At 40.8% G+C, this 26,409-nt stretch overlaps 1 protein-coding gene across 5 annotated transcripts; it reads right to left on the bottom strand.

Annotated features, from left to right (window-relative positions):
* Positions 1 to 1,364: 1,364 nt before the first annotated feature.
* On the bottom strand, positions 1,365 to 25,787 carry lmo1 (LIM domain only 1). 5 transcript variants are annotated; one of them, XM_079468167.1, is made up of 6 exons: positions 25,413 to 25,787; positions 25,147 to 25,327; positions 13,243 to 13,302; positions 10,347 to 10,560; positions 3,900 to 4,025; positions 1,365 to 1,942 (listed from the first exon to the last, which is right to left on the bottom strand). In XM_079468167.1, exons 2-6 carry the CDS (start codon positions 25,166 to 25,168, stop codon positions 1,837 to 1,839), a joined length of 528 nt encoding a protein of 175 aa, XP_079324293.1. In that variant the 5' UTR covers positions 25,169 to 25,327; positions 25,413 to 25,787; the 3' UTR covers positions 1,365 to 1,836. The 5 variants fall into 5 exon arrangements, with proteins under 5 accessions (XP_079324293.1, XP_079324292.1, XP_079324291.1 ...); XM_079468166.1 differs by having other exon boundaries at positions 25,147 to 25,316; positions 25,413 to 25,786; XM_079468165.1 differs by having other exon boundaries at positions 25,147 to 25,787.
* Positions 25,788 to 26,409: the final 622 nt, after the last annotated feature.

Raw genomic sequence — 26,409 nt, 5'->3', positions numbered from 1 at the left:
GCTTTCATTTTGATAAATTCATTTAAATTCTATTAGCATATCAAAACTGACAATGAAATGACCGGCGTACTTGTTTCATATTCTTTCTTGAAAAAGAAAACATCATTACCACTGTGAATGTTTTACTCTCGCGGAGCATAAAAACTAATCTGATAAAGTTATTGCAAACATTGTAATATTTGAATCATTTCTATATATTGGGATGCCCTAACATGTGCACACGCACACTTTATTCGTGTTAATTATTCAGTGTGTGCCAAACAGTGTAACAATGTTCTATCTTGTCACCTTGACGGCTAGCAGAGTCCAAATCTAATAGCGTATTTAATTGTTTGAAGGGATCTATAAATGTGTCTTAAATTAGACAGCCTTTATATCACAAACAAAGAAAATATTTCAATTTCTAGTTCATGTTTGTTCTTTCTGATTACTCGGTGCCCTTTTAAGCCTTAAGTTTTCAAAGCACTTTGGGAAATGGGGAGAAGTTTTCTGTATGAAAAGCATAAAAGGCTCCATTTAGCAAATCTTTAGCGAAGAGCCTGCTTTAAGTATTGGACATCTGTAAATGAAATTTCAATATGCTGTAAGACCCCAACTGATTCCCTTCCCATTTCTTGCCCATATTGAATGAAACTAATTGCTTTAAATGGCAGATCCTCCGTGAAGCAGCTCTCCTGTGGTTCAGAGCTCATAGAAACTAGAATTACCACCAACAGATGAAAATCAAAAGTAATGGGATAGAAGATTGTGTCACCTCAGTCGCAATCCTTTAATTGCACTTCCATTGTTCCTGAAAGCCATTCGGAAAAGCAATGCTTTTGACAGAGCAGTTTTACTCTCACAATGCCTCTGTGCCACAGATAGACTAAAAAACCCAGGGTGGCTTGACAAATTGTTCTGTGTGTTTGTCGTGTAAATACCATGCTGTTGTTTCTCATTGTGAGCCCTTGTATAGAAAACCTAGTGATATTTTGATAAATAAAAAAAGTGAACTTTGAATGCATAGAAAATTTAAGACCTCAGTCAAGCTCAAAATCCGACCACATTCAACATGACAAGATTCCAAGTGTACAATTCGAACTGGTCATTACAAGGACAACAACAACTTGAGAGTTTTTCAATTTCGCTTTATTCGAAATAAGATTGTATTTAATTCATCCGAAAACAACTTGTCGTATTCCATCAGCAATTAAAATATGCTGTTTCAATATGCCATTCTGTATATAAAATTGCTATCATTGTTTATTTCTTTGTTGTTGTTTGATGAATGTGTTTGAAGCTTCTGACATTTTCAGAGTTACATTGTTCATTCTTGGGCCGGCCTCTTCAAACTTTGGTTTTGGGATCAATAAACAAACTCAAATATGAACACTTAAGAATCTTTTTAATTCACACTGGTAATAAAATTGCATTACAGTTTCATAAAATAAATGTTCCAGTTTATATATACAGAAAAACAGACTGTACATACCCTCAGAGAAGCATTACAAAGAACGAGAGAGCGCGAGAGAGGGAGAGAGAGAGAGAATAGAAGAGACAAAGTGTGAAACGAAAACAGAAAAACATCACAAAAACCATACAGGCAATACAGTGCTGAGCTAAGCAGACACAACTGTACATCAAAACGTGTAACTGCTCAGTGTTGGGGACAGGAAGGGCCAAAAAGTAGTACATTTACAACGGAGTCCTCAGGGACCAATAGGGCTTTTACTGTAAAAAGTATTGCAGGCAAGCAGACAGATGCTCTTCTTCTGAGTGCAGCAGAACATCCATCGCACACGAGCGCTTGTATGTGTGTGTGTGGACCGAGACCTGCCGCTGCCGTCCTTTGATTGGCTATTGAACTTGTGTCTCAAAGCTCCCGTTGAGCTGACCCTCCTCATAGTCCATCTGACACAGAATCATGTTGTTCTTTAGGAAAAACTTATCACCCACACAAAACCTGCAAGAAAACCAAACACATGCACAGGTAAATAAAGAGGATTTTCTTTTGGAGCAGACAAGGCTTTTTTCACAATTGCAACCAACGGCTCACTCCACCCCTCCTCTTCGAAGCACAACCGCAGCTGACACATAACTAAGATGTCGTCACATTTTCGCTTCTTTGCTGAAGGAGATAATGTATTTACAAAACATGTTCTGTAGAGAAGTTTCCATTTAGGGCTATAGATCCAACATGGAGAATTCCATGCAAAGGGACCCGCAGTGTATGTAGATAGAAATAGCTCATTCTAAGACAATAAAACATCACGCTTCATTATTTAAGGTCTTTATACACCTCAGAAGACATAGTTATGTATATTATATTGCAGTTCTGTCAGTAGATCCTGCTTAATATGAAACAACACCTTTAAAGTATTGTACTATAATAAGAACAATTAATTTAGGTATTTTGTTCTCAGGAATTGAAGACTCTGCAGTGGGAGTTTGATGTGTCTGGCTTGACGTGAACATTAGCAGTGAAAAACCTAAAAGCAGTAAAAATTCCTTAGTTTATATTGATTTATTTTCTAAATTTAGCCAAGAGTACATCAGTGTAAATTAAAATGAATACTGAACGATCTCTGTCGTCCCAGCAGGGGTTATAGTTGTGGCCTTAAAGTCTCTTGTGATGCCGCAATAAATTAAAGTCGTTTTCAAAACCAAAAGCATTTTCCAAAGCAAGACTGGATTGGCACCCAATGAAAGCATGTCACCATCATTCCTGCTCCTGGCAAAAAGCTTCACACCAGTTTCCAAGGAAACCCCACCACTGAGATTTTTTTCCCCTATGTTGAGGCTCTGTGCCAAAATATAAATTGTTAGCCTTTAAAAACTTCCTATTAAATTTAATGCCAATTAAAGAGAACAACATTCCATGTGTGCATTGCATTTTTACATTTAACAAGTTTGCACTCTAAAGCCGCGAGTGCCAACAACAGAGCGGTGGTGACAAAGCTCTACCCGTTATATAGCTTATCAACGTGATGTGCAGGCAGAGGAATATGGCAAAAGCAGAGAGGATCATGGGAAAACTGCGCCCCTATTGCGGCATCCTTCAGTGGCGAGGCCTAGCTCACCAAACTTTATTACACACCTGGTGCAAACCAAATGTGCTACTGGCGGTTTATTCCTCCCTTCTAACAGATGCTTCATTTGTTTGATTGCATTAAGCGGAACCTATTTGTGCCGTTACACGCAGATCCTTTAGAGCTGTACCAACTCTCAACTGTGCTGAAAAATTTCTTAGCTATGCCATCTTCCCTGAAGTTTGAGCTTGTTTATATTTACACCGTTGTATTTAGTATTCGGCGAGTCTAACTTGCACATGCAGAGAGTCTTTTGGGACACAAAATGACACAAAAGCGTTTTACTAGTTGCTCACACACTGGAGCGTTTAAGACACTGTCACACTTCTTTGCTCCCTAGGAATGTTTGGAAGGATGATCCTTGAAAAGTTCATTCGGCCGGCCACTTAATTCCCCCAGAGAGACACACAGAGGTAACGTGCTCGGCTTGGCCGTGTATCGAGTAAGAGCTTTCTGGCTGACTGTGCTCAATTCACAGTATGATCAGGCTCGGTATTGGTCTGGCAACGATATCAGCACTGAAGCGCTGGCTAATTTCACTCAACTCAAGCTTATAATCCTGCTTCTGGTGACAAACACAAACCAGGACGAAGCGAATAAAAGGCTGGTTGAGGACGAAATGTGCGCAGTAGCTGGATGTTAATTTAATGCAAATGCAAAATAATGAGACTTTGCAAAGTCATGTGACTCGGGGGGAGACTGATAGAGAATGCAAGTATGTTTTGCTCCTGGTCATTGTATGAGTGATGGCTATTTGTGTGAGCTAATAACTTCTGCAATTATAGAAAGCAAGGCGATCTTGCAGCGTTGTTGTGGTGTCTTTCTGCTTACCTCTGGTTACAAAGCTGACAGGCAAAACAGTCCAAATGGTAAACATTATCTCTGGCCCTCATCACCATTTCAAAGGCTGGGATCAGTTTACTGCAGGCTGCGCAGTTCCCCGTTGTACCAAAGAGCCTGTGGGAGAGAACACAGAAAGCAGATTTACTCACCCGTACCTTTCTTAGCTTTTAAACGATCGCACAACTAACCAAAAAAGGCGAAAAACAACCGATGTAGAAAAAAACATTGGCACACATTAGGTATTTTTTGTTAATGAGGGAACAAACCTAGATGTTAATTCTTAGCTAATGATCTAATTAAAATGATCACATGGTTCTAATCCCCTTCATCAAAGAGTTTTCGCCCTAGCACGTTGCAAAAGCAATGAAAACAGGTCTGAGGCGAGCAACTGAGTGCTCAAAGTTTTTTTCCTCTTTTTCTTTTAAATCCAGAGTAACTAATGAGATTTTGCTCAGACCAAAGCCAGCTGGATTTTGGACTATAATGTAGTCAAAAGATTCCAGCATCTATCCTCTTTTTCTCTTTCATTTTGTCTCTTCTTCTATGACCTGCTAAAAGCTGAGAAAGATGTACAGGTGGGGGCTTTTTTGAGATATGCAACCTTGGAGAAATAAGTAGATGCTCGCTGGAGCACAAAAAGGGACACACAACAAAAATGTCTGCGCTGTTTGTTTAAGCTTATTAGGTGGGACGCAAACCATCAAGGTCACAAACAGAGAGGGGCATCGAGGCAGATCGCTTTCCTCCGCTAACCGACGTCAGATTTTCATGTTCAAAGTTCGGAGCGAGAGATATGTATGTACATTCTGCAGAGGCCACAGGAAGAGGGAACAAGAGCAGGAAGGGAAAGAACAAGGCTCAGGATCAGGCAGCGGCTCCGTATGCTAAACATTCTTGTAAAGTTAAGGACTCGGATGGGAAACTGAACAAAGTTGCAGCAAGTCCATATCAGTCTCTCTCGACTGCATCTATCCAGCGGATCCTGCTGTTAATTAGAGCAACAGACCCGAGCAGAGCGCAGTCTTGTGGTGGGAGAGGGCATGTTGTTATATCAGATAGGCGAGGTGTTAAAAAGAGGCATTGTAAGATCGGGTTACTTCTCCAGTAAAAAGTGTTTATGTGGAACTCTGACACTCTGTGGAGGCCGTGCAACCTCACTGAGGTGTTGCCTCACCAAAAAGTTCAGCTTATTAAAATAATGCTTATCAGACTGCTGCTTTATTCCAAGGCTAGTGTAGAATCTGGGAGAAAGTGACTCGATTAAATTTCTTCATGGTATATTGTAGTCGCTTTATTGTCTGTGTCAAGACAACATGAAGTAAATATATCTAGAAAAAAATTCCAATTGTACATTATGTATAGTAAACAATAAATTAATCATATCAAAAGTGTATAGCTGGACACTTATAAAAGGGGTTGTTCACCCAAAATAAAAGAAAATCTGTCACATTTCTTTTCTAAGTTATTTTGTTTACATAATACATGCGTGTTCAAAATATTTATACTTAAATATATACATGCATATGTGTATCTACACATAATACATATTTGCGTTTTGTGTATAATATTTATATTTACAAAAACTGGTATTCTGCAAACGACTAGTCGCGACTACTTGTTGTGCTCATATCTATGGAACACAAAAGAAGATATTTTGAGAAATGTCTCAGTGGTTTTGTGTCCATACAAATGGTCACAAAAGTCAAGTGAGGGCCCATTTTGTTTGGACCTTCTTCAAAATATCATCATCGGTGTTCTGAGGAGTCGTACATTCATATGGGTCTGGAATGATATGGGGGTGTATAAATGATGAAATAATTTTCATCAGAAGAAAAAGACAAATTATCATATTAGTTTTTCATATTTTTTTCACTTTTCCAATTTTTCCCCTTTTTTGTCGTTTGGTGGGCTCTTTTATTCCACTTAAAAGAGCCTTTGACAGGATGAATACAGAGCCCATGCCAAAACATTTGCCACAGCATTTGACTGGATGACACTTAATTGTGATCTGGCATTTCAAGAATGCTATTACACAGTAGTTGGGTGAGAATCATGGCTTCGAATCCCAAGAAACACAAACTGATAAAATGTTTCGTAAACTTTCCGTTGTATAAAAGCTTCTGTTAACATTTTTGATTGTATATAAAGCTCTGTTTACACTCGTGCGTGGGACCTTTGCCGTAGCCTTCGCAGAAACATGTACCCTACGCCATAGATTGAAGAGCAGCTCTCCAAAAATGTAATAACGCGTCAACTCAATGCGGACTGCAAGCGCTGTGATTGGTCTGTTTGAACCCCTCCCTCTGGTAAAAACCTGCGATAGCATCATGTTTACTCAAACGCATTTCCGAATGAATTATCTACGTAGATTATTTGTTCTTCTGTAATTAATATCTCAAGCTGCAACAAAAGTGACAGTTTACTGGCTGCCATCACTGATAATTGCTTCTTAAACGAGCTGCTTCTTTGGCTCTTGTCTTGGTTACACAAGCAACACGTGCATGTACACTGACACCTAGTGGTCAACAACGCAGAAGAATAAATGAAAACCGCCATGTAGACGTAGAGGCGTAGAGGCTACGGCGTAGAGGCTACGGCGTAGGTCATACGCACAAGTATAAACTGAGTTTAACAGTCATTCTTCTCGAAAAATTCTCATATAGCTGCCAACATAATCCATACGTTTGCAGACACGCACGCACATGGTCAGAGGCAGCAAGGAGGATTAAGGTGTCTGTCTGAAAGGCTGTGTTCTCTAAAAAGGAACAGCGCATAGATTGTTGTCGAGCACATTTCAAATGTCATGCCTTAATGCTGGAGCAAGAACTGGAGTTGGGAGTTCAATGTTGTGTTATCCCGACTCCTTGTTGAAAATGTGCAGAGAGTCCCCGGGGATCCCCAACAATTTCTTGTGGCTCACGTCCATCATGCTGCACAGCAGAGGGTGTTACAGATCGCATCATAAGACCCATTTTCTCTTCTTTTCTGAATCAGGTCACAGGAATGGCAGTTTGAGAGGGCTGTTACTCTCTTGAAAATTCTGAGACCTTTTGATTGGTTTAAGAGTAAAGACTCTTCCTAAAAGAAGGGGTGAGACTATGTAAAACACATACACACAACTCTGTGACTGATAACCAAGTTTCTGTACAGAAATCGTCAGTTTAATTGTGGGGTTTCGACACTCTGTGATGGCCTGACTCAAAAAGGAGACTTTAATGATTAATTTAAGTGGATTAGGAGGTTACAGAAACTCATTTGGAAGGTCACCAGCAAACTTTGAAATACAATGACTTGGATTTCAGGCAATATAATTTATAATTTAAAACCGACCACGTTATCAAAAAGTCCATTTAATGTGTTAAAAAGTGCGGAAGGACTTCCAGGGCTTAAATATCTAATGTGCTAATATATATGCTACATGATCATTACAAGCAAACATTTTAGTTGTTTTATAGAAAACAAAGAAGTCTATTCTATATTTAACACTGGTGATAACATTAAAGGGAAGCTTTGGTGATATGAGAGCTCATTAATGTTATTACAGCCTCGTCAAAAATCTCAAAGTCCCCCACGCACCAGATCCACAGACTAGGAAAAAAGCCAACGAGACAATAAAGGAAAAGAGAACAGAGCTTTCCCTTCATAATCTTGTTTGTGTTTAACTAAACTTTAATATTAAAGCCGAACGCCTATGTTCATTGTTCTGTTTGATTCCCTGTGGCTCTGTGTAGACAGGTGTTTCTCTCTCCTCTGAAGCCCACATCAGCTTCCTTTCCTTTAATGTCTCTCTGTGATTAGACTTCAGCTGCTCAGGTCCTTAACTTGCATTCAAAGACACAGAAATTTGCGACTGTATGTGTGAAGTACAACATTCAATAGGTCCAGAAGTCTAAAACTTCTGAAAATCATGTTTTTCTGTTAAGAAATATTTAAAAGAAAAGACATAAAAATGAGAACAAATGTTTAAAATGTTGCACTCTGTCTCCGTCACTAATTTAATATATATACAAATTTGGACATTATCCATGTAAACCATGTCTTGTGCAGAATGGCAAATTTCCTGTTTGATATAACATAGATCATGAGGTTTTGTTCTGGTGCTGTCCATGCTGTCATTAAAATAGGGACAAAAACCAAAATCCTTAGTAAGTTTTTTAACTGCACTTACATTAATTTATTGTGCAAATTATTCAAAGAATTGGAGTTTGTAAATATAATTTTTTTTATTTGTGTTCTTTATTTAATACAGATTAGAATACAAAGATAAAATACAGAATTTTCACTAGTCGGGTAATAAGCGATTATTAAAAAACGCAATTAAAATAACATGTTTTAACAGTAATTGTTTTAATAAATAAGTATTCTTATTGTCTCACTATGCTTTTGACAAAGCATTTAAATACATATATTAGACTGTAATTTCAGTGCAAGCAGCATCCGTCTCTCCCTCTATTTCCTTCCCCCGATGAGGTGACTGTACGCGCGCAGATAGCTTTTACCGTCTCGTCTAACTTGTCAAAGTGTGAGAGGCACATACCGCAGTAATATACATTTATCATGTAACACATCGTGATATTGAATCGTTGACATGATAATCAAAATCCAATTGATTTGTTGTGAGACCAAAGACAATTCACACCCCTTGTAATTGCAATTTGTAATCCAGTCACAATCTACATACAATGTTCGATAAACAAAACGTTTTTAACTCTTGGCAAGTAATGCATGTGCCATTTCAATTGAAAGCCCTCTTCTTTGATTAGAAAGTAATGTGTCCCTTTTATTTCAAAGCGACCGTTCAGATATAAAAAAATATTTGGTCATCTCCATTAAAAACAGAAGCACTTTAGCAGTCTGCTGTTGAGGGCAAAGGATTTTGGACCCCATCAAAATGGATTAATCTATTGCCTAAAAGCTTATAAATCCAGCATTTACTGATATAGTAAGGAAACAGTCACATGCAATAGTGCTAGTTTGTGGCGTGGTAGAGGTGTGTGTTTTGCTGGGGGGTTCATTATAGCTCTACAGTACTCCTGAAGGACAAACGCAGAAGGAGCGCAGCTCATAATTAATGTGCGCATGGCAGGGCTCCAGAAAACCCAGCCGATAATAAAAGAAATGCGTTTGATCCACCCGCCCGTCTTTAATGAAGTGCCTCCCTTGTATGGGTGAGGCTAATTCTGGGTGAGATTCCAGCTTCATTACTGAAGGCGAGCAGACTGATTCTTCATGAGTGCGCTGGAGGTGAAGTTTAGGTGGGACGCCCCGCGTGGAGTCTCAATCACCCACATTTAAAGAGAACACCGCCAAGCAGCCTCACTCCGCCTGCATTGAGACGGATATTTCCTAATTTGTTCCTTAATAGAATTCATATCCAGCATCTCCAGGCATTAAGTAGCACACATTTGTCACAGGCTGAAGAGCAGATGAGTGGGCTAGATTTCATTAAGAGTATCAGAGGCAAGCAGCAACTGGAAGCTTGTTTTTATTCCTTTTACACAACGTTCTTTACACCGTCCCTCACATACTCCCTTTGCTTTTAAATACTTGAATTGTCATCCAAAGACAGCAGACAGTGCTGATATAAATATTGACACAGACAAAGTCTGACAATTAATATATTTAAAACATTTGGGTGCACTGATGTATATTTTCATTACTGATTAATTTACATTTAGAGCAACTAATGGGGCCTTATCAGGTGAGTTCAACAGTATTTTAACAGCACTGCCAGGAAATGGGAGGTGATAAATGATGAGAAATCTGAACTGCATCTATTACCGGGTGAAGCCCGGGACGTCTGAATAGGGCCCCAGCAGTGGGGGCTCTTGGGGAGAGCAGCTTGGGGATAAATAGCTGGATCCGGTTGGGAGACCCCAGGGACTGGGATTTAACGCCCAGGAAATAATCATGTTTAATTTAGCAAGCAGATGGCTCGGAGATAGGAGGCAAAACAGATCCTTAGACCACAGTTCTGCCACTCAGCTGCCTGGGGTGAGCTGCAAGTCCACACACACACATAGCGATCATAAGCTGTGGTTTATCGCTTAACTCTGAAAATGGACAGATTGTCACATTTACGTTAACACGAAACCTCAACCAGCTAAACATAAACAATCGCTCCGAGATGCCACTCAGTGGTGTTTGCTCACTTGCGCAACTGCGATTTAATTGGAACACACAGAGTCCAGGTCGCTTGCTGCACCAAGCATTTAATCTTCTGTAACAGCCTCAAAGAAAACATCATTTACAAGCTAAAGCAACAAAATGATCTAACCCCACGGTTAGCAGATAAACGCAACAGGGGAGAGTGAAGACGTGGCAGGGAATGATATGGGAAGTGTGGCAATCGTTGCCGTTTCTGAATGTCACACAGCCTCAGGTGTAGCAAGACCTTTCTGCTTAGGCAGCACTTTGACTGGAGCGTGTTCTTACCTCAGGTAGTCCCTGCGACAGAGGATGAGATTGGCTTTGGTGTACAGGGTGGAGCCCACCTCCCCCAGGCGGCAGTCGCAGCAGGCACATTTCAGGCAGTCTTCGTGCCAGTATTTGTCCAGGGCCTTGAGCAGGTAGCGGTCTTTAATCTTACGGTTGCAGCCGGCACATCCCTTCTGTTTTCCTTTGGGCTGGACGGAGAGCATTGGAACACCTGTGGAGATAGGAAGACAAACAGAGAGAGAGCGTGATTTACTTCCTGGCGTAACCTGCGCATGTTAGCGTTCGTTGATAAGGACAGCATCTCCAAAACTCTGAGCTGTTTGGTATGCATTAGCCGCGGATGCTTTTCAGGCGTGTTGGTCACTTCGGACTACGTTCATCCATCGCTGCCCTCGTTGAAAAGGCACTGATGTTATATTTTGCAATCTAACGTGCACAATTTAATAGGGGATTCTAATGTTTCTGTGTGTTGGGATGTCCCAGGACCATCTCTATTTAGATAGCTGACAGAGGTATTTATGTTGTTTAGAAGATTAGCCATGGCCCCGTTTCATCAGCATGAGAACTGTTGGCCATGCTAAAAGCCTCCCGTGGGGTTTGTTTGGTATAGATCAACATTAACCTTTTAGAGCACTGTTGACCGCAAGAAGGCTGCTCTCAGCTTCCAGTGCGATATGGTATGGCCTAAGTGCCTTCCAAACATACGCACGCACGCAGGGTAAAGCTCTATCTCCTTTTACACTTGTGCTCATGTTCCTTCATTGCAACCAGTGAAGAGTAACCAAACCAGCTAAATTGCCCTGCTGTCATGTAAGCTCCCCCCTTTAAGCATGCCTTTTAGCCTCCTAAAGGACAAATAAAGTCCATTTAATAACTGCACTAAACACTAATAGTCTATCTGTGGTCTGACATTTGTGTGCACACTAAAAGCCGCCCCCGGGCCAGAGCTGGTAACGCTGGCACTCGGCACCCCTCTGCCAGCACTAACAGGTCTGCCACAGCTGAAAGCGCAGGACAACAGCTCTTAAGACACTCTCTGTACACTGAGCTATTGATCTGTCTAATAGAACACAGAGCTAAACCAGCACTCTCCCTCTCTCTCTATACCTCTGCTTTCAAAACACATTTCTTTCAGAAAGCCCGGTGTGATGCCCCCTTCAACGCCATCCCCCCTTCTCCATCACCCCTCCCGAACCTTTTCCCTCAATCGCCAGCGCATCGGCCCTGAACGGTCAAACCATTAAAAGCCCCAGTCCTGGATAAGGACGGACCCATCTGGACACAGGGCTTTTGATTCAAGCATTAGCCATTTTACCATCGTTTTGCAGTATGGGAAAGGCGCAAATGCATTATCTCTAAAAATATCACACGCATCGAATCATTTATGATATTCAAAATAACCTGTTGCATTTTAGATATCCAAATCAAATCAATGCTTTTGATAACGCTTGCGCTTAGCTGATTGTTAGTGCATTTGTATGTCCGGAAAGAGTATGCTGATGGTCGGGTGCAGAGGTCACGGGCAGCAGCTCTTATTTGGCTCCAGCTTTAATGTCTGGTAATGGTTCCACTGTACATGACCAGTGGGCATGAACTCCATTATCAAGTACTCCACATGCAACTATCATTATATTCATGTTTTTGCATCCTCTCCTAACTGGACTTAAATTCTTTCAAACCTTACTCGGATCCTGTAAATACTGTGTATGGCATGCTGACTTTCTCTCTTAGTTATCGGATCAGGCGTTCCTTGATTCTGTGGTGCTATGAATATAATATAATTAGCATTACCTCTGTAATAAATGGGGTAAAAATGTGAGGGGGGGAAGAAAGAAGGAGTTACATTTATGACTTGGATGTAAATAAGAGCTCTGGTGGTATTCAGTCTTAATTCTTCATCAGAACTGGAAAGAGGAAAGCTAATTGGTCTAGAATACCAGGCTTGATCCTCCAGCCTCCTCCCCTCCCCCCTCTGGCCCCAGTACGGGCCCCTTGAAACCGCCGCATTAGGATCACAAAACTCGCTATAAATACCAATGTTCGGTATAAATGAAGGTAAAAAGCCTTTAAATTGAAGCCACACTAGCTGAGGGCGGTCGTTTTCTACCTGCATTTCATGGCTTGTTAGAGTTGCACTCTGCAGGTATGCCAACAGTGCTCTCCTGTCAGCCTTCTACAGAACTAGAAACAGTCTTAATGAGGAGAGATAGCTCGTCTGTGAGAAAAAGTGTGTCTGTGTTTGTGCTAGCGTGCATGTGTGTGTCAGTGTATGGGAGAGCGAGCTTGGGAATCAGGCTTCTTTAGTTCCCCAAGGGATGACACAAAAATCTTTAATTTGCCTTTTATGACAGCTAATTAGTTATTCTATTCAAAATCTTTGCTTTAAATAAGATAACTAATTATACACAAAGGTCGCCCCCACCTCAGGAGAACCACACATAATTGGTTTAGGCCACCCCCCAGCACACACACTTTCCACCCACCTTTTAACAACGCGTATGTTGTAGAAAAGTTAGCCGTGGCAAGCTTAACCCTTTTTTATGTAACCACTCAAAAACCATAAAGTCACCTCTGAGTTTTTCTTTTCTGTAATTACCTGAAATGAATTCAGACTCGCGGGTAACTGACTGACACCATCGCCTCACGACAGGTCTCCTAACCTAGATTTAACGCTCTTGGTTCTGACTGAGCTAATCATCTCGTTTCTGCAGTCACTGAAAAACCTCTTGTTGTTTTCCCAAAAAGCCAGCTGAGATGTGCTTTTAGAAGGCCCTATTTAGCCTCAGCACATTTTAAATCTAAAACGACAGAGCGAAATGACTAAATGAAAGTACATAATGTTGGCTCTGACATCAGCAAACTGGTATTTTGGGGTTTATACAGAAGAGTGCACCTGTCATCATTCTTTGCACAGCCTGGAATCTTGGTAGTCGACCCTTCCCCCATTTCTGTCCTGCAGAACAAAAAAAGGAACATTATAAACGGAAGAAGCACACTGAAGAGGCAGCTCCTACTTAATCCAATCCATTTAACAGATACAAGTGCTGCTGACCTTCCCGTGTCATTCCATGTCACAAAAAATATCCTGCTATCCACCACTTGATTCATATCCTAACAGCAGGTGTGTTTTGCCTTAAGCGCCGGCGTTCGCCATGTCAAACATTTCTCTCAAACAAATAATAACGGGTTGGAAGAAAATCATTCGCTATTAATAATTGGTGTGCACCCTGTCATCGTCCTCTTTTCCGCTCATCCAACCCTTTAAAGACCTTATCTCGCTCGCATATGTACAGATAGGTTTTTGCATTTGAAACTGTCAGACCATGTACTTTCCATTATAAAGATAGGATCCGGATCTATGGCCTTCATTTCAAGTTCCATTTTCGTAGATATCAAAAAATCTAATCAATGTGGTACCCTTTTGATGTATTTAAGGTTTAGAGCAAAGGGAAAAAAGTCAAGGAATCGTTTTAAAGCATTACGCCGGTAATTATTTCATCTTCAAGGTAGACCAGTGAATCTTTGGGGAAAAAGGAGGACCATAAAATGAGGTCTTTGTGTTGGAGGCCTCTATTGCATCGTTTTATGTTGCATCCGTAAATGAAAACAGTGGAAACCAATGATCAATGTAGTTACAGTGGATAGATCTGATCCGTATGCTGAACACCTCGAAAAAGAAAGCCGTTGTGGTAATAGGTTTGAATTGAACATCGGGAAGGGAGTCTAATTAGGTCGTGCACCAATATCGCTGTTCTAAAAGGCAGGATATAATATGCTCTCTTAACTTAGAAAGCCACATCATCCAATTTAGACACACGGCTAATTACGATTTCTATGGATTTCAGACAAAAGCCGCACTCCTTAAGCATCAACATGGTTTTGTGATTTATAAGGGTCTGCATATGGATCACACAATGCCCTTAAATGAACCTTGAAGGCCTAAACCATGTGCATGACCTCTACACATCTAAAAAGGGACCAATTTAGAAGGACAAAGTGCTGGGGACTTGGGCTACAGATGTATGAGGGATTACAGGCAGTCATCTGTCGCAAAGCTGTTGCCATGATTTTTCATGTATGACAGACTTCAGTTATGACAGCAGCAATGTATGCATGGAGAGGAAGAGTTGTCGAAAATATTAAACACCAGCAGTGGATGAATGGAAAGATAAGATCATTTCAAAAGAAAACAGAGTTTGCACTAAGATTTTTTTTTAGTTGAACAGACATCTTTCATTCAGGAAATAACCGCTAGAAGTTTGACATGCAAAGCTAAAATACACCGAGCATATAAAAAGAGAAAAGATGGAGTAATATGCCAAAAATGTGTGTAGCTGTTTGTACAGAAATTGGTTTATTACTTGACAACCAACAGATCTGCCTTTAGAACGATCGTTTATTTGTAATAAAGAAATGCAGTCTAAGATTAGAGATGCTCATTGGTTTAAAAGTAGCATTCTGAGGTTGGAGATGAGTGTACTGTGGTTGAGACAGATTGGACTAGAAGGCCACAGTGTGACAAATGAAAGCTGATCAAGCCATGGGAGGTTGTGGTCTTTGATTGAACTTGACCATTTGCCAAAAGGGGGTCTTGGTGGTGACAGGGATTGGAAAGAGGTCTGTGATGATATTAACTGCATCTCTCCGAGGCATGTGATGAAGATGATCTCTGTGGACCTGCACCTTATCCAGCACAAATGGTGGACAGATGCTGTGCTTAATTATATATTTTCTTGTTGAATGGAAAACATGAATCTGTAGGCTAATTGCAATTTCATTCCTAACTGATGCTGACTGCTATTTATGCTAATCATTGGCAGTAAGAAATATTTTCTGTAGATTGTTTTACTTGGTGTGTTCGGCAATTTTTTTAAAGCACCAGTACACAAATCTATCAAGATTAAAATAATGAAATGCATTGAATTATGAATCAGTTGTATTTTTTATTATAAAAACACAATCTTAATTAAAAGCAGAATCAAATGTGTATCTTTAAAGTCATCGTTCAACAAAAAATGGTCATCATTTCACCCTCTTGACATTCTTTCTGGACAAAGTCTTGTATGACTTTTTTCGGCAGAACACAAAAGAAGATATTTTGAAGAATGTTGGTAACCGAACAAGGACATGGCCATTGTCTTACATTGGTTTTGTGCCTATACATTTGAAGGGAATTTGTTTGTTTGGCTGTAGGTTGTACATTTAAAAATAAGTTAGTTAGTTATACAGGTTTGAAATGACAAGAGGGTGAGTAAATAATTTTCCTTTTTAGGTAAACTATCACTTTAAATTAATTTACATACAATATTTAATTGTCATAGTTCCAGACAAGCACGAAGATGAAAAAACAACAGATTTTTAACAGAATTAAAAACAACTGTACTGAACTTTGTAATAAATGAATGCTTTGTGTTAGCTGTATCTGCGCATGCATGATGTGTGTAAATGCTGCGACCATGGCAATCTCCAGTAGAATTTGTCAGCCGGCCGCCATGGAGGTTAATGGGGAGCTGGAGCAGATGTCCTGCTATTGTCTGCATGAATCAGTTTCTTTCAATCAGTACACATCATTACTGTAATTGAGCCGGTAGACACCCATTCTCCTTCACTGCCAAGGCAAAACGCATCTGGTAATAATGTCAGGTGGAATACGCCAGCTGAAAATCATGCGATGAATAAAGAAAAAGGTTGATCCTAGTTGATAAGCCCCGACCAGAACAGTCTGAAACATATTGATTTGTGTGTTTGGCAGACATCATGCATCTTAATTCAAGGAAGTTCAGAAAGGTACGTCATCCTTCTGTTTTGTGTACTGTATGAAACAAGAATATTTACTTTTGCTTGCTTTGGGGTGGTGTTCATTGTATCAGCCAAAGTTAAAAGTGTTCAATTGAAGAAGAGTTTAAAACGAGAGATCAGGGTCTGCTCGGGCGGTTTAGTTGAAACGAGGGTGCCATTCAATAATGCGATGATGCAACTTTAGCAGTCTGCTGCAGCCAATAAGCCCCGATGAAAAGCAGCATCGCTGCTCCCTCGCAGTGACCCTGGCACTGCCCAGGATAAGGGAGGGTTTTTGTCTGCAGGAATAATTGCTCTTTTCACATGTTACAAGTGTCCTGACCCCTGCGGTCGGAAGCCATTTTTCCCGAGCATAATTACTTCTGATCTGGCCCAAATGAGGCAACCGCATTAGGCCTGCAATAATACTGGCTCAGCTACAAGTGTGGGGGGGTGTGGGCAGAGCAGGGCCTGGAAACAGGGGCTTTCTTTACTCCAACATGTCAGAGATGCATTTCTTATACTTTCAGTAACCTCCACGGCTCTTTCTCTTGCATAAGGAGATTGAGAGGCTTACTAAACACATTGTTAGCTCCTGGTGCCCTGCTAAAGCTTTGGCTAACAGATGCGATTCCAATTAACGGATAACTTCGTGCGCACGTTATTTATTTATTTTTGCACCACGCTTTTCTATTTCCTGTTAGTTTTAATTTATTCACATGGGGTTAATTATAAGAAATGTATCAGAGAGATATGCAGCAACTATCTAATTAAATTCATCACTGCTTATTTTGGAGATGTGTGAAAACTGGCAGTGTTACTGCAAGAGGTAACTTGTTCCAACACTTTGGCTCTTGCTTGCTACCGTGGTGAGAAAACAGGTCTGGAAGGTAAAGCTTTCGACAGACCGGCTTGCGAGAATGTAGGGGGAAAATACAACCAGCTCTCATATTGCGAAGGTTGGAAACTCAAGTTTTTACAGAAGATCAGCGGGGCAATCAGTCGCTTGATAGAGAAAGAATAGGGAGGTGTGTGACCTCACATACAGCCAATCAGCCGTCTGGAAGTTGCTCTCTGTTGCTGGTAGGCCCAGAGTGAACGTTTGTTTTAGGTCTTGATTTTAGACAGACTTTTAAGACCACAGCCTTCAACACTCCCATTTACTCCACCAGAAGGCACGAAGCGTCAATATCTCCCGCTGATGAATGACTCTTCATATATATGAACTCAATTCATTTTTCCCCCTTTCCCACAGATTGCATTTGCATCTGAATAAAGGAATAAATCCATCTATTCTCCCTCCAGATCTTTTCAGAAAAAAGGGGGACAATCTTATCTGCTACTTCATGACTCCTGGCAAGAATGTAACCATTAGCACTGTCAGAGCTTCATTCCGCCGTCCATCGCACAATGATGCCCCAACACTTTTTCGCACGCATTAAAAATGCATTTGGCTAGGCATAAATGTAGGCCTAAAGTTTGTGTCACTCTCAAGGTTAGGGAGTGATGTATGAAATGCCCCTCTCCCCAGCAATTACGGCACATTTAGTCTTTCAAAAGATATTCCAGGAGACAGGTGTGCCATTCAGAGCCATGCTGCAGTGTTGAAAATGGAGGAAACGGCACGCAGCACAACTCCATTTGGGCTCCGTTTAGAGCTGAATAATGCAAATCCACCACAGGGGGTATTTGTTTGGTGTGTGAGGCCTCTGTGTCATTCGAAACACTCTCTCGGATGCCCATCTACTTATGGGGTAAATAATGAAGCAGGCTTTGAATTGCAATAGTTACATTTTGTCCTTCCAGGTTTTCCGGTCCAGTAAAATACATTGGGGGCCATTGTTTAATGTACAGGACTTAGTCAAGTGGACATTATAATGGTTAAGTTTAAAAAAGTTGTAAAGCCATTGCTATGTTACAGTTGCCTATGGGCCATCGTCCCCCATTGGGATTATATGAATTAGGGATTAGTTCAGTGTGACACTGCAACATAAAACCTTTAATTCGTTTATTGTTTGATGACGATAAAAAAATTCTCGGGTTTCCAATTTTGTGTTTTGTTTGTTGTAGTAGAATGGTGTAATATAATATAGATATAATACTGTATAATTAAGAGAATAGATACAACTACATTTGATATCTTCACTGTCTGGCAAAAACCTTGTATCATCAAGAAAAATCATTATTTAAGGGTTTAGGAAGGACAGGGCAATATTATATTAAGGGTTATATTTTTAAAAAAGTGAATATATATTCAAATTCTAAAAACTGGAAAACGTGTTTTCATGTAGTGATAGAATCCGATTGGGACTAGTCTTTATACAGTATGACTACCTTTGTATTCAGTGAATTATATGGAATACCAAGTAAATTGTTATCTAAATAAATGTGAATTTAAAACAAACCTTTCTTATAGCAGTACAACTGACAGCATTATGATTGAATGGCCAGACCATCCAGGGTTATTGATGTTGCTGGAGAACTCAAGAGTTAAATGGAATGGCCACTCCATTATAAGCTTAAAGGATGCGTGTCAAGAAAGGGTAAAAATCTTGAAACAACAAAATACAGACTTTGGAATGTATACAGCATTATTCGGCCTGCGCTCAGTTTCCAATTTCAATTAAATCCGAGCAAAGTGGCTGAGCGCTTGGACCACAGCTGCCATTCTAATGGATCAGAAGCCTTACACAAAGCATTGATTAAATCAACATCTCCGATACTGTGTCCTTCCCCTTTAAGGAACAATACAAACTAACCGGCCATCACTGCCTTTAATTAGCAATTCAAGATTTGATTTATCGAAGGTCAGCTGATGAGCTGTGGAAGTTAAAATCTCATTAAGTGGACAGAGTTTCCGTTTGACGGCATCCCTCCAGTACCTTTTTACCAGCGTCTTCCCTTAAATATGTTGTGGCTTTTTTATTAAAAAAGGAATAGATTTTAATATCCATGTAATATTTGGATGGAATGTGTTTACACAGGCTATATTGGATTTCTCTCTCCCAACTATTTTCTTAAGTGCTTTACATGAGGATTGTTATTACCAGTTTATGGTGTATATATATGGAAAGTTTATTGAGCTGGGGAGAGTTTTCATTATGTTCTCCCAATAGAAAAAAAACCTCTAGCCTTAGATGTTGCGTATATTTATAACCCTGCCCTAGTCAGCATTACAGATATTGATGAATAGAATCCTTGCACATTTTAAAAAGCAAAAGTATAAGATATTTTGATCATTATGATAACAAATGGTTCAGTTTCCCCTTAAACCACATTAATACCAGCTTGCTTTAGTGGTGCAATAAGAAAACACTATGAGTAGGTATAAATCTGAAACTGGTCAACACACACACCCTGAACATACTTTAACATACATTTCTTTCCAATTGCAGAGCACCTGGTTTTTCCACGATTTCATATTTACATTTGGGAATGAGGTGTGGTTTAGATCGCTGTGTATACAGTCTCCAGCAATGTTGAAACGCTAGTTCAACTGCCCTCCTCGCTCTAGCAGTGTCAAATCTTAAGCCCAGTATCAATTTATTTAACATCTTTAACAGATTCTCTGCCAAAAACAACTCCAGCAACCTCAATGACAAAGTTGCTGCACACACATATAAACATACAATAAACCTACATTATAACCATGTTCAGCAAACAAGCAAATCTAACGGACATCATTATAAACACACGTTCATTCACGCGTTACACGTGCACACGCAGGTGCGCATACAAGCGCACATGCTTGGGCACCTAAAAATGTAAACAACTGCAAACACACCATTCCGAATGCGCAGCTGTTATCTGCGCGAGCCTGCAGTCCTCCAGTAAACACACTCTCGTGAATATGTATCTAGGGAGTATTTCAGGAGGGATTAAAAAAGGCCTTCCAACTAATAGGCCTAATGGAAGATCAATGTATAACAAGATGGAAACTCGCACGCATAAACAGACCCCGTTACAATTATGCCACAAGAATCTATTTCCGCATTAATCATTCATAATCGCATAACGCTTGCTCATAAACATTCTAAAAAAACAACAAACCTTTTCCTTTGTGCCTCCAAATTACTTTCACAGCTCATTTCTGGCATCTCTTCCTTGTTCCGTGTTCGAGTCGAGTGATATTTACATGATGAAGACGAGGTGTGCAGGGATCACACTCGCGACTCTAATGAACGGCTTTGATACCCCAAGCTGCACTTTCTAACTTCATTAGAGCCAAATGTGGATATCAGTGTAGGTATCATTAGGAAAGCTTTTATCAAGTTACAGAATGTGATAAGGTTAATGAGGAGTTTATAAAAGTCTCTCTGGCGGATGGAAAGAGCTGGCAGGGAGGACAAGACCTTAAGCAAAGTATGCTAGTCATTTATTTCATTAGCATGGCCACCTGTACTTTCTTTTAAAGGCTGGGCCTTTTAAAACAGGGAGGTCATGCCAAAAAGGTAACATTCAAAAGAGCAGAAGTACATCTTGGTTGGGAAATTGCGTGGACGTGTAGAGCAGCAGGTCATCTTTAGCTAGTGCTATAGGTCGCGGTGTATGCTAAAGAAACATTTCTGAAGCTGTACAGGAAAAGCAGCTTAAAGATGAAGTGGGGGGGGGAATAAATAAAAAGAGGAATGGAAAAGGGACTGATGAAATAGAGCCAAGTGTGACGACCTCCTGCAAGAGAGCCCGCGTGTGTGGGCGTATGTGTGTTAGTGAAAGAGAAAGCGATCGCGCACGAATGCAATAGATGGAGCAACTCAACCTTGCAGCGAGATGTACTAGCGAGAGGTGCCACGACAAGGTGACACGAGGGAATAACATGTGGTCTAAAGAGCAAAGGAAAGTAAATTAAAAACCACCTAGTGTAAAATCATCAATATGTAGCTTTATATCCTTCTTTCAAGAGAGAATATGTACTATTACGTGGAGCATGTCCAGTGGGAAAAGCTGCTCTTGTAGAGCTGAGCCCTTGTGTACCCACATTTTTCGAAAGTCTGACATTTGTACAGACATATTGACAAAAGTTGAGTGCCTTTCTTTCAGTTTAAGCCGAGCTGATATTGCCTAGACATGATTTTTTCTGCGTAAATCGCATATACACAACACTTAGATATTGTTTTCTGCACCTCTCTCTCTTTCTCGCATTCGTTTGTTCCCTGAACGCCGCACCTGTCTGCATTCGTCTCAGGACTCAAGGTGAAAGATAAGGTTGCTCCTAGACATTTTAAAAGGTAGCCTAAAAATGACGATTCATCTTGCTGGCAGGATGTCTGAGGATTTTATAAAAGGTTTTCTGTGTTCCCAATGTCTTCGTGATGGACCGTACGTCCTTGGAGCTTTTCAAAAATCCCACGTTTATTGGAATTATTAAAAAAAACTATAACTACAGCTTTACACAAGGCAATCGACAGAGGGTGGGGGATTTTTTTGGTGGAAACATGCTGTTGTGACAGACCATATGGATGCAACGTGAGCCTTACCCATCTCTCCCTTGATGTTTGACAGAGTGTTTAGACGTTTAAAACGTGCGGTGTGGCGCTCGTCTAATGTGCGGGCTGCGAATTTAATAAAAGTACTCCGGCATTACTCAGGAAGGGGAAGCTATTGAGCCGGTGAGCTGTTCTGATGAGTGCACCCATCTGCATTAGGGACAGGTGCATACTTCCATCTCATCAAACCCCTGACTCTCACGCTCTCTAAAGCCTTCGTCTTTCTTCTTCCCCCATTGAATCGCCGTAAAATGATGGCAAATGATATACATCTGCAGTCACTGATGTGAGAAAGCACAAGTTTGATAGTGATCTAGTGCCTTGGGAAAGAAACAGAAATGGGTTTGGTGGATCGCGGGAGATCTGACGGAATCCGTCTCTTTTGCTCTACAAATACACACACCCGAGCATGGTCAAATTGTGTATCGCCAGGCTTCCAAATGTTAATACGTTTTTTAATATGTTCAATATTTTTCCTTTGCAGAATATATTACGCCATCATACAAAGGCACTGCATTCAAACCATCATCAGAATACAGCAAGCCAATTTAGGACCACACAGCGATGACAGATCTCTCTGTTGAGGACACATCAGTTGCAGATATATTGAACTGTAATTGCATCAGGAGGAAATGTTTATAAAGTAGGAATTTCTTCAGGCTGAAGCAATATAAGTGGCTGGAACAAAGGCATTAGGCCCTGAATCCAGGCGCAATATTGCAAGAGACCCAGGGCGAGAGAAACATTGATGTAATTTCAATATTTGAAATTGGCAAGTTTAATTTAGAATAAGAACAAGCCAATAAGCTGAGAAAATAGCAAATACAAGAGAGAAAATTACCTTGCAGGAGGAAAAAAGCGAAAAGACTTAAGGAATGTATAAAAGTAATCTCCAAGTGGAAATTAGAAATCAACCCACAGAAAAGGGAATAACAGAAAAGAAATATTACTGTCCACTCTCTAAATCAATATAAAATTGCTACAAGACAAAATTACCATGGTAACTCAAGTAAAGAATGAAGCAATTCTTATTATTTCAAAATAAAAACCGATGCTTGGAGCCCCAAGTTTTATTACAGCAGCAGACAGATCAGGGGTCTAGTATTCATTTGAAACATTGCTTTTCAAATGCATGCTTTATGAATGGACAGATTTCATTGGACAGTGGGCAAGCAGGGCTCGTAAATTGAACGGCAAAAGGTAACCAAGAATTTATAATCAAGCTGAAGAATAGGAGGTTGTTCTATTCTTCTCCAGGTTCTAAGGGAGCCCAGCGGTGCGAATGATCAATCCTGAACAAGTCCACAATGAGGACCCAATTATTCTTACCGATGCACAGAGTTAAGTACATTGAAGGAAAAGAAAATGGCTGAATAGTTCATTTCCCCAGAGAGAATTAAAAGCCAACTGTGAGCTTTTTATTTTAGGGTGAAACGTGTAAAGGTGTTGTGCTTTACCTTAACACGTTCAACCCCTCCCCAAAGTCGTGATAAAAATGGAGGAGATATGATCTGTAACGCTCTGTGCCACAACGGCATCAAGCGACGATGGAGCGTTGTTTATTGAAGGATAAAATACAGGCCAAGGACCGCTGATGATAAACCCTGCGATACTGAGATGTAAAACGGGTTGATCATTTTAGAGATGCAGTCATCTTGTACAGTGTAACAGAAATATAACAAGAGCTTACGAAACCATTGCGTCCCTCCACTTACAATATGCGCTTGGTACAACACATTGTCTAATGTGATGAGTGACATGATTTTCTTTCCAAAAGAAAACAATGTTAATTATTGACTACTACTGATTTGTATCTTGCACTGAGAATTTTCAGAAGGCAACAAGATCATTCTATTATGATTCCATAATGCAGGAACGGATTTTATCTCAGTCGTGTCATTGATATTTCTGTGAAACACTGCGGTGGATTATAATACTTTATATAAGACTTCTTTATGTTTTACACCTGTCATAAAAACTCACAACACACAAGCAAGTTGTTCACAAGTGCCGAGGGCCTATTTCTACAGAGGCGTATATGGGTGATGTGAGCAAACACAAGGGTTGTTCTTATGGAGATGGTGAGATTATGCTGTGCAGGCATTTATTTCCACTCGCACACACATGCGCATACAGAAAAATTAGGATACTGTACCTAACCTACGCGGATATATATTTAGAATCCTTGCAGCTTTTTTACCATTTAGACTTCTATGAACGTTAGAAGCCTGCGTGCGTGTTAGCTAAAAGTGTGAGCGCCAGAGAAAAAAGCAGAAAGAGAGCGAGAGAGAACTGTTTCAAGCTGCCTCCCCATCCCTGCCAAAATGCCAGCGCAGTTGGTCGGCACCAGCAAGCAAAGGGTGAAGCTTTTAGGCAATGAGCAGCAGGTGATCTAAGCTTTTCTGTAAGTCCTAATGCTCCTAAAAGCCACTCTCCCTGCTTCTGTAATTGGGCATCAGTAGTTAATGTAGTATTGACTGCATTACATGCTCCTGTGCATCCTCTCCTACTAATGCCATTTGCATCACCTTGTACATTTACCATATTGCTTAGCCAATAGCTGTTAAAAGCAATCTGAATCATGAATCATATGGGGAACTTTTAGCAAGACAGACATCCAAAGGAGACAATTTACAGTTGAGTTAATCTGGGTACATTAGCGCAACATGGATTGAGCGAGACAGACCAATTTATGTTTCTACGGCAATCCCCTTATTGGTTTTTAGATGGGTTAGTGAAAGGATGGTTTGCTCAGAGAGATATGAAATATCCATTTTCAAACATAAATACGCGACTGACACGCAAGCCATTACTTTGTAGGGGAAAGGGCCCCTGGCTAAAACTAAATGTGAGTGTGATGACAATATTCCATGAAAGATGACAAGAAAGGCATTTTTAGGTCAAAGGAGCCGTATATGGATTTTTCCCTCGACACGCTTAAAGGAAACATCAAAATGCAGAAATAAGGCTCAGAGTGGATATTTACGCCTTGCAGGTGTACGCATAGAGTTGTCAGCAGAACACACTTCAAGAAAAGTTTATCGACAGCTTCTGTAGGAACCAGCATGCAGTGATTTGGTTTATACGCATAGGGAATTACAGTCATATTAAACCGATATCAAATATGGTATTAATAAATCCGCTCTCGTTTAACTAAGGGTCAGATGCGCTCACCTGCTGCTGAAACATCCCCGTAACTTCACAGATTTAGACGCGCACTAACTGATACTGCGGTGACATTGGGTTTGGTACGTTTATGTATTCAATTGCGTTTATTTACCAACGGTAGTTGTGGTTAAGCAGAAACACCACAGTCTGCACGTCTAGAAGTCTCCATGAGTAGCGTGCGCGCTCCATCCTCACGAAACCCGACCACCGAACGTGTCCGTTTGCTATGACAAATGTAGCTTACTAGAGCGTGAAAGTAGCATTCCGCAGGAAAACAGACACGGTACATCCTCGTGTTCCTTTTTATCGTAACGAACAGACGAAGAAGCAACTCCGCGTGTATTCACAATCACGGGTAGACTTACCCTCTTCCTTGTCTAACACCATCGTCCTGAGGAGAGAGGAGTCCGGCTCCAGGCGATCCGCTCTCGGCTCCAGCACACTTCTGCGCTCGCCGATGGCTTCTCTGAGAAGAAACAATATAATAACCGGTCCGCCTTGCTGCCGCTCGCTTTAATTACACGGGCTCGTCTGTCTGGTTTTCCGCTGTTCAGAGACGGAAAGCCATGAAGAGAAATAAATGCGCGTCTGTTATTCTGTTCAATGTATTTGCGGAGATTTTATACGGTACCGCGATGTCCCACTGTCGCGTTCGGCTACACGGCGCGACTGCAACATCCACGGGCTAAACTGCTCTTACGATTACCGCTGGGCAAACTAAACTGAGACGCCGCGATGCGTTCCATGCGAAAACGAAAGGAGCCCCGAAAACGAGCAGACTAACTCAAATCTAATCGCCCCCCGGTCTTTTAAACGGCCGATGCGAGGAAGCTATTCTCGGAGTGAAACGCGTTCCTCCCAGTTCTCATTTGCTCCGAAACTGTAACTATATTCAAGAAATCCAATTGTGAGGCTGACAACTACTAACAGCATGCTCGCACCGCCTTTCTCCCCCAATTTATGCGCTCCGCTCGCCCCTGCTACCGAATAAATGCGCGCACTTCCCAGAGAGCCACGGATTCCCCTGTTAATTAAATCAATTCATTATGCTCAGATCTGATTAGCAGCCCTTCCCCCCTCTTTGAATCAATTATTCAATACACAAACATAATTGCTTGTGCCAGAGGTGTCTAAGTATTAGCTTATTTAACTCCAAGGACACTAATTACCCCTAGGGCAAGGGAACTTTTCTCATTAATTCTGACAAAACACAAAAGCAGAGCTAAGGGAAAGTGTACTTGCATGTGTGTGTGTCCCTGTTTGTGTGAGGAGTGTTTGTGTGGATTGCTCACAGGGGGACATGTGTGCTTGTGTGATTGTGGTGTGTTATAACCAGAGAAAAAAATGTTTCTTCGCCGCTAAATGGTGCATTTTGTGCAATTTTAGACAATTTTCATGATCTCATTTCCTCCCGTTCTTCACTCTTATGGTTTACAGTGTGTCACAGATCACGCTCTTATTTAATTGACATTATAGTATATCCGCTGGATGTGCACGATCATAAACATCCAGACCCACTTCATCCAAATCCAGATAAACAGTCATTTTGAGAGCGACAACACACCAGATGGGGCGCATTTTGATGAGTGCTGAGATAGGAGGCCACGTTTGGCTCTGGTAATATAATT

Source organism: Barbatula barbatula, assembly GCF_947034865.1.
Source record: "Barbatula barbatula genome assembly, chromosome: 1".
NCBI classification, from domain to species: Eukaryota; Metazoa; Chordata; class Actinopteri; order Cypriniformes; family Nemacheilidae; genus Barbatula; species Barbatula barbatula.
This window is presented reverse-complemented; position numbering and strand designations above follow the sequence as displayed.